This window comes from Molossus molossus, unplaced genomic scaffold (genome assembly GCF_014108415.1).
Source record: "Molossus molossus isolate mMolMol1 unplaced genomic scaffold, mMolMol1.p scaffold_m16_p_6, whole genome shotgun sequence".
NCBI classification, from domain to species: Eukaryota; Metazoa; Chordata; class Mammalia; order Chiroptera; family Molossidae; genus Molossus; species Molossus molossus.
This window is the reverse complement of record NW_023425399.1, coordinates 88,060,320-88,074,909: the sequence shown is the minus strand read 5'-3', so window position 1 is coordinate 88,074,909 and position 14,590 is coordinate 88,060,320. Positions and strand designations below refer to the sequence as shown.

At 48.9% G+C, this 14,590-nt stretch overlaps 1 protein-coding gene across 9 annotated transcripts in view; it reads right to left on the bottom strand.

Moving 5' to 3' along the window:
- The window catches only part of FHOD3 (formin homology 2 domain containing 3), a 466,045-nt gene that overhangs the window by 171,835 nt on the left and 279,620 nt on the right, over nt 1–14,590 (bottom strand). For all 9 annotated transcript variants that reach the window (XM_036245756.1, XM_036245757.1, XM_036245762.1 and 6 more), the window contains exons 7-8: nt 8,891–9,002; nt 2,078–2,172 (exon numbers count right to left, since the gene is read on the bottom strand). In XM_036245756.1, the coding sequence (XP_036101649.1) occupies nt 2,078–2,172; nt 8,891–9,002 (207 nt within the window). The remainder of the gene's footprint in view (nt 1–2,077; nt 2,173–8,890; nt 9,003–14,590) is intronic.

The following is a 14,590-nucleotide window of genomic DNA, read 5'->3' as shown; positions in this document are numbered from 1 at the left end:
TGTGGTTTGATGTGTTACCCTGAACTTTTGAATTGATCTGAAATTTATTTTGGGATAGGGTCGCAGTATATTTTTATTTCAATTTAGCAAGACCTCCCCGAATCATGAGCGAGCTAACACATCCCACCTGATGCCAATCACAGCGTAAGAAGTTCTGCATTGGGTCTGTTTCCGAGTTCCTCTGCTCCCTCATCTGTCTGCCCAGCAGAGAGCCAGGACCCATGGCTCTAATCCTTAGAGTCTGCGCAACGTTTTAATATCTAGTAAAAGTTACTCCTTATAATTATGCTCTTTTCTATTCATTTGTCCCCAGTTCATGAGGTAAAATGCTTCCCCAGTTATATTTCAGGAAGAGGGCCGGAGTCTGCTCGGTAGGCCTGCACCCCACAGCCTGTAGAGTACAAAGGAAGGCCCACGGCGGGGACTGGGGTCCAGGGTGTAGCAATCCACGAGCAACAACGCCTGACCCAGCCTCAGGTGTGAAGGAGGAAAGGACTGAGGCATCACCATGAAGGAACTCGGGTCCCCAGAGTGGGCTGTCCCAGGACAGCGTGGGACCCACCCACTGCCAGAGCAGCATCTCTGGGGATGAACACGGAAGACTCCGCCTGCCTCCGAGGGCTGACTAGGGAGAGACTCCAGGGCGGAGTCACCACCATAAAAGGAGGCTGGAACCCACCTCCAGGAATTCTTATCTCCCCCAGCAGTCAGAATTCAATAAGCAGTGGAATAAAAGCACCTTCAGTTCTTCCGGACTGTGAATTCTTTCATTAGAGTAAAACTTGCTAATTAATTTCTTATGGAAAAATGCTTTTAAGGGGACATCTCGATAGGAAACGTCGTCATAAAATTCTCACTGCCATCTTTCTGGTTCTGTTAGAAAAGACGGAGCCCTGGCCAGTTAGCTCAGTCGGTTATAGCATTATTCCAATATGCCAAGGTTGCAGGCGCGATCCCCAGTCAGGGTACATACAAGAAGCAACTGATGGGGGGAGCAGGGAGGGATCAGGAGGAGGGTGTCAATGAAGGAAAAAGGAGAAACATTTGTAACAAAAAAAAATTAATAAAAAAAAGCAACCAATGAATGCATAAATAAGTGCAAAACCAAATCAATGTTTCTCTCTCTCTCATCGATAAATAAAAGAAGCCCAGCCAGTGTGGCTCAGTGGTTGAGCATTGACCCATGCACCAAGAGGTCACCAGTTTGATTCTTGGTCAGGGCACATGCCCAGGTTGTGAGCTCAATCCCCAGTGGGGGGGAATGCAGGAGGCTGCCAATTGATGTTCTCTCTCATCGATGTTTCTCTCTCTCTCTCTCCCTCTCCCTTCTTCTCTCTCTAAAATCAATAAAGAAAAGATATTTTTTATAAAAAGGAAAAGAAAAGACCAAAGCACCGGAAGCCAGCGGACACTCACAGAGCTTCACACGTATGTGCGCCAGCATGCAGGCACACACTGTGTGTGAGCGTAGAGGGCGTTCTCCTACGAGGAAGCACACCGCAGCCACGGCTCCAGCCACCATGATGGGGGTCCACAGGATGCGGCTCTTATTGAGAGGGAAAATTTTTAAACTTTCACACTGTATGAGTTCCTAGGGCTGCCGTAACTAATTACCACAAACTGGGTGGCTTAAAACAACACAGATTGATCCTCTTATAGTTTGAGAGACTAGACACCTGATAACAGGCATTGGCAGGGTCATGCTCTCTCTGAAGGTTCTAGAGGCAGGTACTTCCTTGCCTCCTCCTAGATGGACTGCTGGAAATCCTTGGCATTCTTTGGCATCACTTGGTTTATAGATGCCTCACTCCAATCTCTGCCTCCGTCTTCACATGGCTGTGTTCCTCGTGGACACGTGGACACATCGTCTTCCCTCTACATGTGCCTCTTTTCCTCTTCTTGTAAGGACATCAATCATATTGGATTAGGGCCCACCCTAATGACCTCATCTTAACTTGACTGCATTTGCAAAGACCCTGTGCTTTCAAATAAATTCACATTCATAGGTACCAGGGCTTAGGACTTCAACACAACTTTTGCGGGGAAACAATTCAACCCATAGCAAACATTGACCAACCTTGTTCACTAGAGTCATCGCATAAACTAGCAGCTCCGTGTCGACCCCATCCTTTTCCTCCAGGATTTCCATGATGTTGGTCCAGGGTACGACTCCTGTGAGTAAAGCAAAAATCATCAGGAACAGCAATTCAACATTCCTTACCCAAGTCACGTGAGATTCGACCCGAGGACTCTCCACCCAGTGATGGCAATGTCTTTCAGGCACCAAATATCAAAGCGTGGCACGTGCTTTTAATTAGGTGACAATATACCACATTATGCTTGTCCACTTGAACACGTATATCCTTCAGTGTCAGGGGGCCTCACAATGTGCTTGAAAGTTCCCGTTATAGTAATCACGTGACTTTTAACAACGCATTCCCGTGTGGCTTTTTAGGCCACATGCTTCACTCTCTGAGTGTGGAAGCCCTTGATGAGTTCTCTCTGCGCATCGGGGATGCTTGATCTCCTGCAAGGAAAGGGGGTGTGGGGCATCTGCACATGCGCACTAGGGGGCTCTGAAACGCCGATCTAGCAAACATCTCAAGAACAGAAGTATATTAATCAAGGTACAAACACTGTTTAAGCATAAGTCAGGGTCGAGTGGGAGGCTGCCCTCAAGAGGTTTATCATCTAACAGAGCAGCTGGGCCTAAGTACAAAACACACATCAGCACAGAGGAGAAGCACTCAAAAGGTAAAAGCACTTATCGAAGCCTGTCACTCAGCGAGGGGCCATCTCCTGCAGAGCAGATGGTTGTGGGGGGCTTGGTGCAGAGGTGGTTCCTAAATGGGCCTCTGCAGGTGCAGGCTTATGGGTGGTTGGTTACCCCCTGGCTCCAGGAGAAAGTAGGGAGGCCCTTCACATCAGCAAGGTCAAGGCTGCAAAGGGGACACCCTGATACATTTCCTGTGCCTGAGACACACATTTGAAGTGGCGTGTTGTTGCCTTGCCCTTGGCATGGCTGTGTGGAACATGAAACTCTTCCCCGCTTTCTCTAAACAGATCTCAAAGAAAATTGCTTATTTTTTTTGCTGATAAGAGTAAATCCTGAAATACCCTAAAACCAGTGGCTTTGAAATGCTGGTACTTGGTCAGAGCTGCGATGGCTTCTGAAAAGCGAATGGAGATCTCTGGAGCAGCTTGAAAAGAACCAGGGTAAACGCACACGTAAGAAAAGGAGAGAAGACGGGAGAACAGAAAGAAGGAACAGGCACCTACTACACAATGTGAAAGACACAGATGGAGTCTGATGTAGTGAACTGGTGAGAGCGCTCTCTCAGCGAGTGAGCAGAAGGCCTTTTCCGTGAGCCAGGCTGCCCAGCTGGTCGGAACGAGGCAAGTTTCCATAACCCTTTCTAACTCTGAACACAAAAGCATCATCCTTCTCCTGTTAACCGCTGAATTCTCTTCTTGCAGATATTTATCATCAGACTATGTTGAAGTCCTCACCTGTTCTTCAAACCCCAGCAAAGTAACCCTCAGGACAGTCGATCAAAGTGGGTCTTGGGTCCCACTATGCAGGTGCAGTGCTGTGTGTGTAACAAGGGCAGCTTCTATTATTCACACTCGGCGGCCAACCTCAGCAGAAAACACATGTTCTAGTCAGTTACCCACGTAAGGTTAAAAGGAGGACTGTGCAGGAGAGACAGTATTGAAGCTAAGATTTCCCGTGGTGCTCGTGGGCCCAGAACTGCCTCCTGATAGCACACTTTGGAGCCAAAGATGCCAAACACAGCCTGGGCAAGAGAAGGCCAAGAAGCAAAGCAAGCATCTCGTAGAGGGCGAAGCAGTCGGATTCTGTCCTCTCTCTCTCACATAGACAGACACACTTGTGCACCATTGTATCCTTTATAATGAAAACATTCAAATACTGGCTTAATTTAATTGAAAAACATGTTCTTCAGCTGTGATACCTGATTCCCTTATTACTATTTAGGGATTTGGGGTCTGGAAACTAGAATATAGTCATACACTGTTGGGATGAATGTTCATTCTACGTTAATTGCTTGGGGACCAGAAAATGGGAAATATTTAGAAGAAAGGTAAAGGAGAGGGAACATTGTGATTCAACACAACGACCTTGGATGAGCTCAAGCTGGCCTATGTGAAGCACCAGGAGCTGCCACCTGCCGGAGCTAAGTGGCCCAAACACCACCTGTGCTTGGTCCATACAGTGATTGGGTGTGTGTGTGTGTGTGTGTGTGTGTGTGTGTGGAGGGGGGTCCTGTTTTAGAATCATAAACCATATAATCTTACTCCTTCACAAAGCAGAGAAAGAAACTGAGCCCCCGAGGGAATGAACAGTAGCTCAGGAAAGGGACCTAAGTTGGGGGTGATAATGTCTACCCCACAGGACTGCTGTGAGGTGACATTGAGGGAAAACACTTCGCCTTTTCGCCTTAGCACTGACGAAGTACGTTAGAAGACAGTGAGTTACTTAATCACAGTCTCGGTCTCTCTGACTCCACCCCCAGTCCCTGGCCTGGGCGGAGGCTCCTTGAGAGCCTGTTTTCTCTCTAACGTTTCAAGCACACTGTCGGTATTGAAATATTTGTCAAATAAATGAGTTTTATATAAAAAAAATCCTCAGCATAGTGTCTGTTACACGCTAAGGCCAGTCCTCTCTTAACCCAGAATAAATAAGCACAGAATAAATTTCCCCCACTTCACCTTTCTCCTAGGTCTGAATTGAACCCCACAGAAAATAAGATATTTAGCACAATGCCTTGTACACGAGTTGATCTAATACTCCAACAGAAGGTCCTCACAACACGTTCCATGTCTTTCAATACGATTGATGAGCACACTTAACATACACACTTGGGCTATAAAGAATAATGGAAATAGAGCTTGAGTTCTGTCAGCCCCTGACTCCCACCATGCTTTGTGCATTCTTCACAGATCAATACGTCCTCGAGCAGAAGTCAGAAACAGGGGAGCCCGAAAGGAGGGCTGGACGTGTTCCCCCTGTTAATCATGTGTGCTACACATGTTCAAGCATTATGTCATATCTCATCACCGCACATTCAGATGAAAAATAGAACTTCTTCAAAAGCAGTGCTGAACCAAATTAGAGCTGACTCACAATTAATGATTGGCATTTCAAAATGGGTTCCCCAGGCTGGTCACTTGCCCCACCCTCTGTCTGCGGGGCAAACCCATCTAGTCCGAGGAAGGGCCCCCTTCCCAGGGCTGCAGAGGGTTCTCAACCAGTCCCCTGTCGATCATCCTGAGGAATTCTCAAGGAAAGGGAGTCTGTTCCGGCAGATGGACCAAGCAAGGCCCTCTCGTGGCCTCGTGCGTGCACACTGCCTTTCTCTCTTTCCCAGGCCCTGTCCACTAGAAGGAGAAAGGGACTTGAGGATCCAAGCCAAAGGGAAGACAGATGACCCAGCTGTCTGAGCAGACAGGCATATCTGCCTTAATTTTTTTTTTTCCTTTTTTTTTTTATGTTTACAGATTGGGAAAAGATGGCCATTGTTTTATCTCGAGGGAACGGGGGGGGGGGGGGGGGCGGGGGGGGGACTGCGTGTAGCACAAAGCCTCTGCATCGTGCCCGAGATGACCTCAAATCCACCTTTTCATTCCAGCCCCTGAGCAAACGTGCGGACTGCCTGGATCGAATGGGGCATTTAAAATGTTCATTAATTCATAAATATGTGTTAGTCCCTATGATGGACCTAGACCCCTAGCTTTTATGCTGGCTCCTTAACTGGCCTTCTCTTGGCCAAAGGGCCATCTGTCAGCGCTCACAGAATGAACCTTTCTGGTTAACCCATTCATAACGTTTATAAAGCAACCAGGGGAATTTATTCTGGGACAATTTCATTGGCTTTTGTTGGAAGTAATTTTTGAGGAGTCATAGCTTATTTGTTGGTTTTCTTGATTCTTTAATTTTTTTTTTTTATTTCTCACCTGAGGACACTTTTTCATTTATCTTCAGATAGAGTGGGAGGGGGGAAAGAGAGAGAGAGAGAGAGAGAGAGAGAGAGAGAAACATTGATACAAGAGAGACACACTGATTGGCTGCCTCTCACACGACCCCAACTGAGGTCAGGGACCGAACAGCAACCCAGGTACGTGCCCTTGACCAGAATCGAACCGGAGACTCTTCTGTCCATGGGCCAATGCTCTAACCACTGAGCAACACTGGCCAGCGCTCTGTTTTGATTCTTTAAGTCTGACAGTTTTCATCATCCAGAAGAATTCCTTTCTATTAAAACAAACTAGTCTATACGTGAACATACCCATTCTCCACCCTATCTCCTCAGAGGAATGTGTCTAACACCGCTCGAGGAGTGAAATTTATGGCTTACACTGTGCACAGAGCTCCGTTTATGCTCGGCTGGCCCTCGGTACCTCTGGCACCTCTGTCTCTCCCAGCCAGCTGAGAAGGAAGGGGAGGGCTCCTTCTACACCTGCGGGTGGAAACACACCTGGGCGCCATGGTGCTCTCTGCAAACACCATGATATATTTATACGCTGAATTCCACCACGGGGTTCAGAGACACTTTTCCTAGCAATAAAATAGGATGGTGGTATATGCATGCATTATGAAGTTGTGGCCGAGGCCACACATATCCACAGAGAAACATGCGATTGGACCCCATAAAAAATTGTTATGTCTTAATTTTTTCCATTAGTGATATTTATTTTCCCCAGCTGCTTATGCTCAGCAGCAGAGAGATGAGAGTAGGTGCTCCAAAATCCACAAAGTTAAGTAAACAACCCACTGTCTTAATTTTCTTTTTTAAAAATTGGGAAAAGATGGCCATCATTTTGTCTTGGGGGAGACTGAGTACAACACAGAGCTCTGGCTGGGCCAGTAGACAGAGTCTTCAGTGGGGGTGCCCTGCACTGGGTTCATCTCAGGATCACTCTTGTATCCCACAACACACCCTTCATGAGATGTGGAGCCCAAGAAAGAAACCTCTGGGCTCCCAACTCAATGGAGTCAAAGCACAACCACGGGGTCCCGGGAGGACTGGCCCCTCTAATATGGCCTCCATGACAAAGGTCCATGAGTTACCTGAAATTTAGGTCAGCAAAGGAAGAGTCCTCTCATCATTTTAAAGTAATCCCCAGAGCTGGGGGATGGAGCACCACACCTCTAAGCATGAATAACAGGATCTGCCTCACCGTCTTCCCAGACACGCACCTTTGGCCCTAACTCTCACTCACTGGCCTTGAAAACACCAACTCTAGTTGCAGAGCCACGGCAGTCTTCATTGAGAATTCTCAGCCAGCCCTGATCTACTCTCCGCCATAAGGAGTTTCAGCTCTGGTACCAGATGGCAACATGCTGTGGTAGAAACACACAGACCTGCCCTGATCTGGGACCTGTCTTCCAGACTCACAATCCTGACTGTGCACTAGGATCTGTCTCTTTTGCATACATCCACACAGAGGCCTGGAGCGGCCCCCGGCCTGCGATCCACCATGCAGGGGAGCCGACATCTGCCTATGCGTTCATGGGGAAGGTATGGGAGCCCAGCATATGGTTCTGGATGGTTTTCATTAACATATATTCCAATCATCAAAGAACCAGTGATCTACTTTCTTTCACCTCTTAATTTAGCCCTGGAAGGTGGGTCTCTGAGCAACAGCGAGTCACAGAAACAAATGATTAGAATCAGAGAGCTAGTTAAGCCCCTTGATTCTTTTTGACAGTTGTGTCCTGGCTGATTTGTGCATCAGCGTGTGTACAGACACAGAACCATAAGGAAATGCATCACTGTGTCAGCACTACTTCTGCCTGGTGAGATTAGAGGTGATTTTGCTATTGTCTTCTTTATATTGTTGTTTTTGTTTTTTTTTTCCTTTTTTTTTTTTTTTTTTACAGAGAGCATTCCTGTTATAATTATAAAAAGTTATCAAGTTTTTAGTCTTTGAGTTTTCATGGGGATGATGATGATAAATGTCTTTTTAAAAGGACAAAACGAAAGAATCACATCTTAGCCTCAGGCTTCTCAGTATTATGGGGGCCACAGCATGTTACACAAGACCAGATTCAAAGCTGATTTTTTATCAGGTGTGTAGGGCAGGCCAGGTTAGGTGCTGGGATACCAAGAAGAGAGCCAGGTACCCTTCCTCAGGTAGGGCACACACTCGGGAGAGACGGGCACTGAAAACGACACAGCAGAGAAGAGGGACACTCCGGGGCTTTGAGCGCACGTGGCTGTCTGCCTCATGGTGGGGAGGGTGTGATGCGGGCCAGGTGGGAGATGGGGTGGCAGGTCGGCAGGGGCTGGATGGTACAGGGTCAGATAATCCTGTGGGCATTGGAAGCCCATGCCTGGTGATAGATGGCAAAGGATGTGACCAAATTTATGTTTTAGAACAATCTTCCAACTGCAGAGGTCAGGGTAGCACTTTGGGGAGGCAAGGGACACCAGGTGAGAGATGGTGAGGGTCCCACTAGGGAAGGGACATGGGATGGAGAAAGGGGGAAATCTAGGGATCAGAGCTGAGAAAGCATGTGTGAAAGGAAGGGAGGAGGACAGAGCCAGGATGACCAGGACGAGATGGGAGAAGAGGAGAAAGAGCTGGTCCTGTGTGTGTTCAGTGGGGGGGGCTGGGGACAGAGCACACAGACAAGCTCACGGTCGGGCCTGGCCTGGGTGTGCCTGTGAGCGCTTTCCTTTCCCAGAAAACCCCGTCTGTCTCCAATCTTCATATATTTACTATCCTAAAAAGTACGTTTCCTGCACTGAGAGGTCCATGCGGAGGGACTTCGTTGGTCCTAATTGTTTTGCACCTGTACGACGTGGAAGTCTTCCTAGACCAGACATTTTTGCCTCGACGAAATAAGGGGGCAGGGAGCACTCACCTCTTTTAGTGTCGACGGCAGAGACAGCCTGGATCAGAAGAGGCGCATTGGACTCCGAGTACTCCACAAAGACCAGCAGCAGCTTCAGGGCTGTCTTCACCACCAGGCGGAACTGCGCAGAGAAGAAGCCATCACGTAGGGGCAGACACAGCCCTGCACACCCGAAGGTGTCATCTCCCACCGGCAGCTGGCACCCAGCGCTTGCTTCAGCCCAGGTGCTCGTCACTGGTGCCTCAGAAGGCAAGTATTAGAAGTAGCCCCATTGCACAGATCAGAAAACTGAGGCACAGAGTACCCTACCCGAGAACACACTCCTAAAATAGAACCGGAATTTGAACCCAGAGCATTGGGTCCCAGAGCTCACACTCAGTGGTCTTTCAATATCCCAGCTAGTAGTTGCTGAATCAGTTACAGTAGTCCCCCCTTATCTATGGGGATATGTTCCAATATCCCAAGTGGATGCCTGAAACCATGGATGATACCGAACCCTTTATACTATGTTTTTTCCTATACATACATACGTACGATAAAGTCTAATTTATAAATTAGGCATACTAAGAGATGAACAACAATAACTTACAATAAAAAGGACAACTATAACAATATACTGTAATAAAGGGATGTGAATATGGTCTCTCTCTCTTACTGGACTGTCCTCACTCTGCTGTTTCTGATGATGTAAGATGATACAGGCCTCGGTGATGACATGCAGCGAGGTGAACGGCGTGGGCATTATGACATCACGTCAGGCTACTATAGGGTGACTTGCACACAAGGACTGTGATACTGCGACCATTGTTCTGATAACTGAGATGGCTACTAAGTGACTCCCGGGCAGGGAGCGTACAGACAGTGCAGATGCAGCGGACAAAGAGATGCGTTATGTCCCAGGTGGATGTAGCAGGACAGCACAAGCTTTCATCTCGCTCTGCAGACCGGCAAGCGATATAAATGTCATGCATTGTTTGTTTCTGGAATTTTCCATTTTATATTTTCAGACCACCACTGACTGTGGGTAACTCAAACCACAGAAAGCAAACCCACAGATACGTGGGGAAAACTATACTTCATTTGTTCTAGACCAGAACACTGAGTAGGAATGATCACAATTCTCATTTTTCTGGCGAGGACACAAGGGCAGCAGGTTAAATGACTTTTCCAAGGCCACAAGAGCTAGCTCAGGTGAGCAGAAATCTGAACCCAGTCCTGGTCTTAGAACTGAGCAAAGAAGACCACCTGGGGCCTTAAAACCCACTCTCGCTGGGCCCAGGGCACAGCATGTGTGAGGAGCCACACACAGCCCAGGGTCCCTTCTTCACACAGGTCACAGGTTAGTCACCCAGAGAAATTTCTAAGCCTCCCAGCTCCGGCTCAGCCAGGCCTGGCCTATGGCAGCAACATCAGATGCTGCCGCGACCTTCACCCTCAGTCTCCTTTCCCAGACCAACTTCCTTCCAAGAACTTCCTCCTCAGGACACTCGCACACCAACTACCTCCTGGAAATGGGTTCAAATCATGCATCTGAGAAACAGCAAGCTGGTCTGGCCTGCTCGTTCCACCCCCAGCGGTTTGCCAGTGCCCCACCCCACAGGCAGGAACACAGTGCAGGAGAGAGGGGCTTATCTGCACGGTGTCTGCAGGGCCTGGAATGGCACTTGCACAGAGTGGGCTCAAGATGTTTCCTCAATGAACAAAGGGATCCGTGAATGGCCAGTGAATCAATACATGACCCTCACCTCATCACCATGACTGAAGAAATGGCTCCAGGCTCTCCACCGGCAGCCCAAGAAAGACCCAGGGCCTCCTGGAGGCCTCTCTCACACTGAACCATCAGTAGACTTTACATAGAGCCTGGAGCAGTGTGCACTCCCTACAGGGAACAGCGTAAAAGTACCAACCATCCCATGTCACTTCTCCCAAAGCATGCAGACACCTCCACTCCCCTGCCTTTTCTCCTCTGTCACAGTCCCTAGTAAACCATCTGTCTTTTCCTTGATTCCACGTCTCTCTCCAGCCAGTCTTGTGGTTCTCAGTTCCCTTTAAAGGGCAACTTCTCAAGTGTTGTCACAGTCCTGGCTCCAACTCTTCACTTCCCAGTGACTCCTCAACGGGATCTGACAGGGCTTCCATCACCACCACGCAAATTAAATTCCTCTCAATAAGGTCGCCACTGGCCTCGGTGCAGTCCAGTCCAATGGTTACTTCTCTGTGCTCATTTTAGCTCAATTCATTGCCCCCTCCAGAAACAATATCCTCTTCTCGTGGCTGACCACAGGCTCCTGCCTGAATGGCCACCCATTTGCTGGCTCCTTCTATGGTGCCCAACCTCTAGGAGAGGAAAGGCCTCCGAGTTCAGTCCTGTGCCCTCTCCTTGTCTTTGCACACATTCCCTCTTAGGGGAGCTCCTGCAGTCTCTTGGTTTTCAATCCCACCGATGACTCAGTGCTGACTGTTGCTTCCCAGGCCTGACCAAACTGCTGGTCCACACTCACCTGACCCCTGACATCTGCACTCAGATGCTAACAGGCACCTCAGACTCAATGTGGCCAAAGAGAACTCTCGATGTTTACTCACATCCACTCCATCCCACCGACCATGCCAACCTGTTCCTGGCACAGTCCCCATTTCAGTCCGAGGACCCACCGTCCACTGAGTGCCAGCTGGGAGTCGCCCTGAACTTCTCTCACCCCATTCTCACAACAAACCCATCGCCAGTGGTGACAGAGCTTCCTTCAAGAGCTGTGCCAACTCCATCCACCTCTCCATCTCCCTGTCTTCTCAGGACCACTGTGAGAGCCTCCTAAGTACACCCAGCCATGTCCCTGAAGTCCAGTCACCGGACAGCAGCCAGAGCGACCAGCACACTCTTGCCCTCCGATGGGTCTGCATCACATCAGGATAAGTCCTCTCTGTCCGGGGCTCTGTGTAGGTCTCTGATTTCCTTCCCTGTCACTCTCCCTCCTGCCCAGTGTGCTCCAATCATCTCCCTTTCTTCAGTCATGTGACTATATGTTCATGAGTCAGAGTCTTCTCATTGGCTCTTCCCTATGTCGCCATAGGAGTGGCCTTTTCCTAACCTCAGGTCTGAGAAATTTCCCCTCATGGGAAATGCCTTCCTGACAACTTCACCTAAAGGAGACCGTCACTCTCACATCAGCCTATTTTCTTCACATCCTTTATCATGACCTCAAATGGCTATGTCCACGTTTGTTCACCTAACGGTCCCTTGTTGCCCACAACTAGAACATAAGCCCTGGTGGTGGAGGTGTTTTATCTGATGCACCGGGAACAGCATCTGTCCCCAAGGAGCTGCTCAGTCAGTACTGCACACGAAGGGCAGGCGGGCAAGCTGTTTACACAGAGGCTTCCTGTTCAAATCCATCCCCCTTACAGTGTGTGGAGCAAGTCACCACGTCCCCAGCGTCCCTTGTCTCGCCCCACCCCCATCCTCAGCAGAACCGAGGCCCTTGCGCAGTTACACGGAGGACAGGCTGCTCCTCCGACTTCCCCTCTCACGGCTGCGTCCTCAGCACACCGGACCGAGTTCTCCGGAGAGCCTTCAGCTCTTCGGGGCATTTCGCCTTCATAACTTGAGTCCCGCCTTGGGTGCTCTGCTCCCTGAGACAGAATAAACTAAATTCCAGAGTGTTTTTCTCACCAACTTCAAGGTTGGGGATAGGAAAGAAGGGCAGTAGCATAATAAACTGCCCTATCTTTGTACATTTAGAGCTCAAGACATTTCTTCAAGTAAATAAAACACCCAGCAAGTCCAGGCTTGGCGACTTCCTCAGTGGGCGGACTGTCATTATGTGGTTGAAGCCTTCTCGGGGCCTTCCTGGGAAAGAACCTGGCTGCTGCCCAACCCCGCTCCCCCATTAGCGGGTCTCAGCGGGGGCCCCCTTCTGCCCGGCTCATCAATGTTTCTTTTGAGCATCTTTGTGGTCATGGGGCCTTGGCCGACATGGTCCCAGGACCCAGAACCCCTTAGCCACTCTCCATTACCAGGCTCTCTAATTAAGAAACCACTGTTTTCTAGCAAAGCTTTTTCTATTGGTCTCAACATGCCTATTCATGTCTTCTCCTCCTTTGCTCTAAAGACTCTATTTGGAGCTTTTTTGGCACTATAATTTTAAAAGAGAGAGAGAGAGAACCCCCAAACTCATGATTTCAGGGTTCTATGAATTTGGCTTCAGTTGCGGCTCAGTTTATGTTTATATGTATTTGGAAGACTTACTACATAAAACTAATAATAAACACATTAGGTAGTTAAACTACTCGAGAAGAGAGAGAGCAGGGGAACATTCACTTTATGGAAATGCACGGTACTAATTGCAGGCATGTCCTAACTTAATCATCAAAATGCATCCAGCAGGACTCCTCCTCAGAAATACCTTATGAGCATTGCCGCACACACTTGAAAGTAACAAAAGTGCATTACTTCAGAAGATCTCTACAGCCATCCCTCATTTATCCAGAAAACACACCATGTGATGCCCTCAAGTATGTGGAATACAGTCAAAACCCTCCACAGCCTTGGAACAGCCGCAATGGAGGCCACACATCCGTTCCTCCAAGTCCAAACACGTGGCTCATCTCAAGCTCTCAAAAATGTGCACTTGAACATATCTCAGATAGTCTAATAGAGTGACTGTTGAGATTCTCAGCCCGTATCTGCTGAAAGGGTCAGGACAGGGAGCAGTGACAGGTGCGGGAGGACAGGCCACCGTGGCACGGAGAGCGGGTCGTGGAGGAGGAGGCTGGGAACCAGCCGCAGGGTGCCAGCTGCACACCACGCCACGGCTCCAGCGCTGCAGCTTTGCAAAGGCGTGTGGCGCTGTCAGTCCAGTCTGAATTGTCTGGTTTTCAGCTCCGCAGGGTGCTCCTTCATTTTCTACTGAAGAGGCTCATTGAAATGACTTATAAGCGCAAACACTTGCCCACCTGCCTAGCACCGAGGGAAGATCAATCAGAATTGATACTCATTCTTATGGAAGATCGATCACTTGGGAAGATAAAGCGACCAGTCACAAAAGAGTTCCACAGGGATGCGGGGCAACAAGGAGCCGGCCTCAGGAGCAGTGGTCCAAAGGCAAGCGGGCTGATGCAGAGAGTGAACATTCCTACATCTGGAGGTTCCGAGCGGCCGCTGGCTAAGGTTATTGCTGGAGGATTTCAGAGTCTGGATGGGGGTGGACTGGCTGCACATTAAGGTCCGTCCCAATCCCCAAATGCTGTTTCTTCTTTCAACACCATCAGTACCTTCCAGATGCCCAGTACCCAAAAAGGTGGTCACCCCACTGCCAAGAGAGGACCCAGAACACCGCCACAACACAGTTGAGAGTGTCACCTATACTAGAGGCCCTCAGAGCCGGGTCTCCGAAGACAGAATGCCTTTCCCAGGGGACAGCCTTTTCCCTGAGGAAGAAAGTCGGTCAGACAGGTTCAGAGCTGCTCCGGCCATGCTCCTGGGTTTCCGTGGAGCAGAAAAGCTCTGTGATGGCCTTTGGGCTCCTGCTTACACATCTGATTCCACTTCCTTGGGGCTGGAGGAAACACACTGAGGCTCTAGATTCAGCCTCTGGGCCACACATCACCTACTTTTCCTGTAATTGCCTTCTGGGAATGCCAGCATTCTATTTTAATGCTGTCCATTCTAACAAATTATGCTTTATATTGCTGTAAAGCAGCTAAATGACAGTA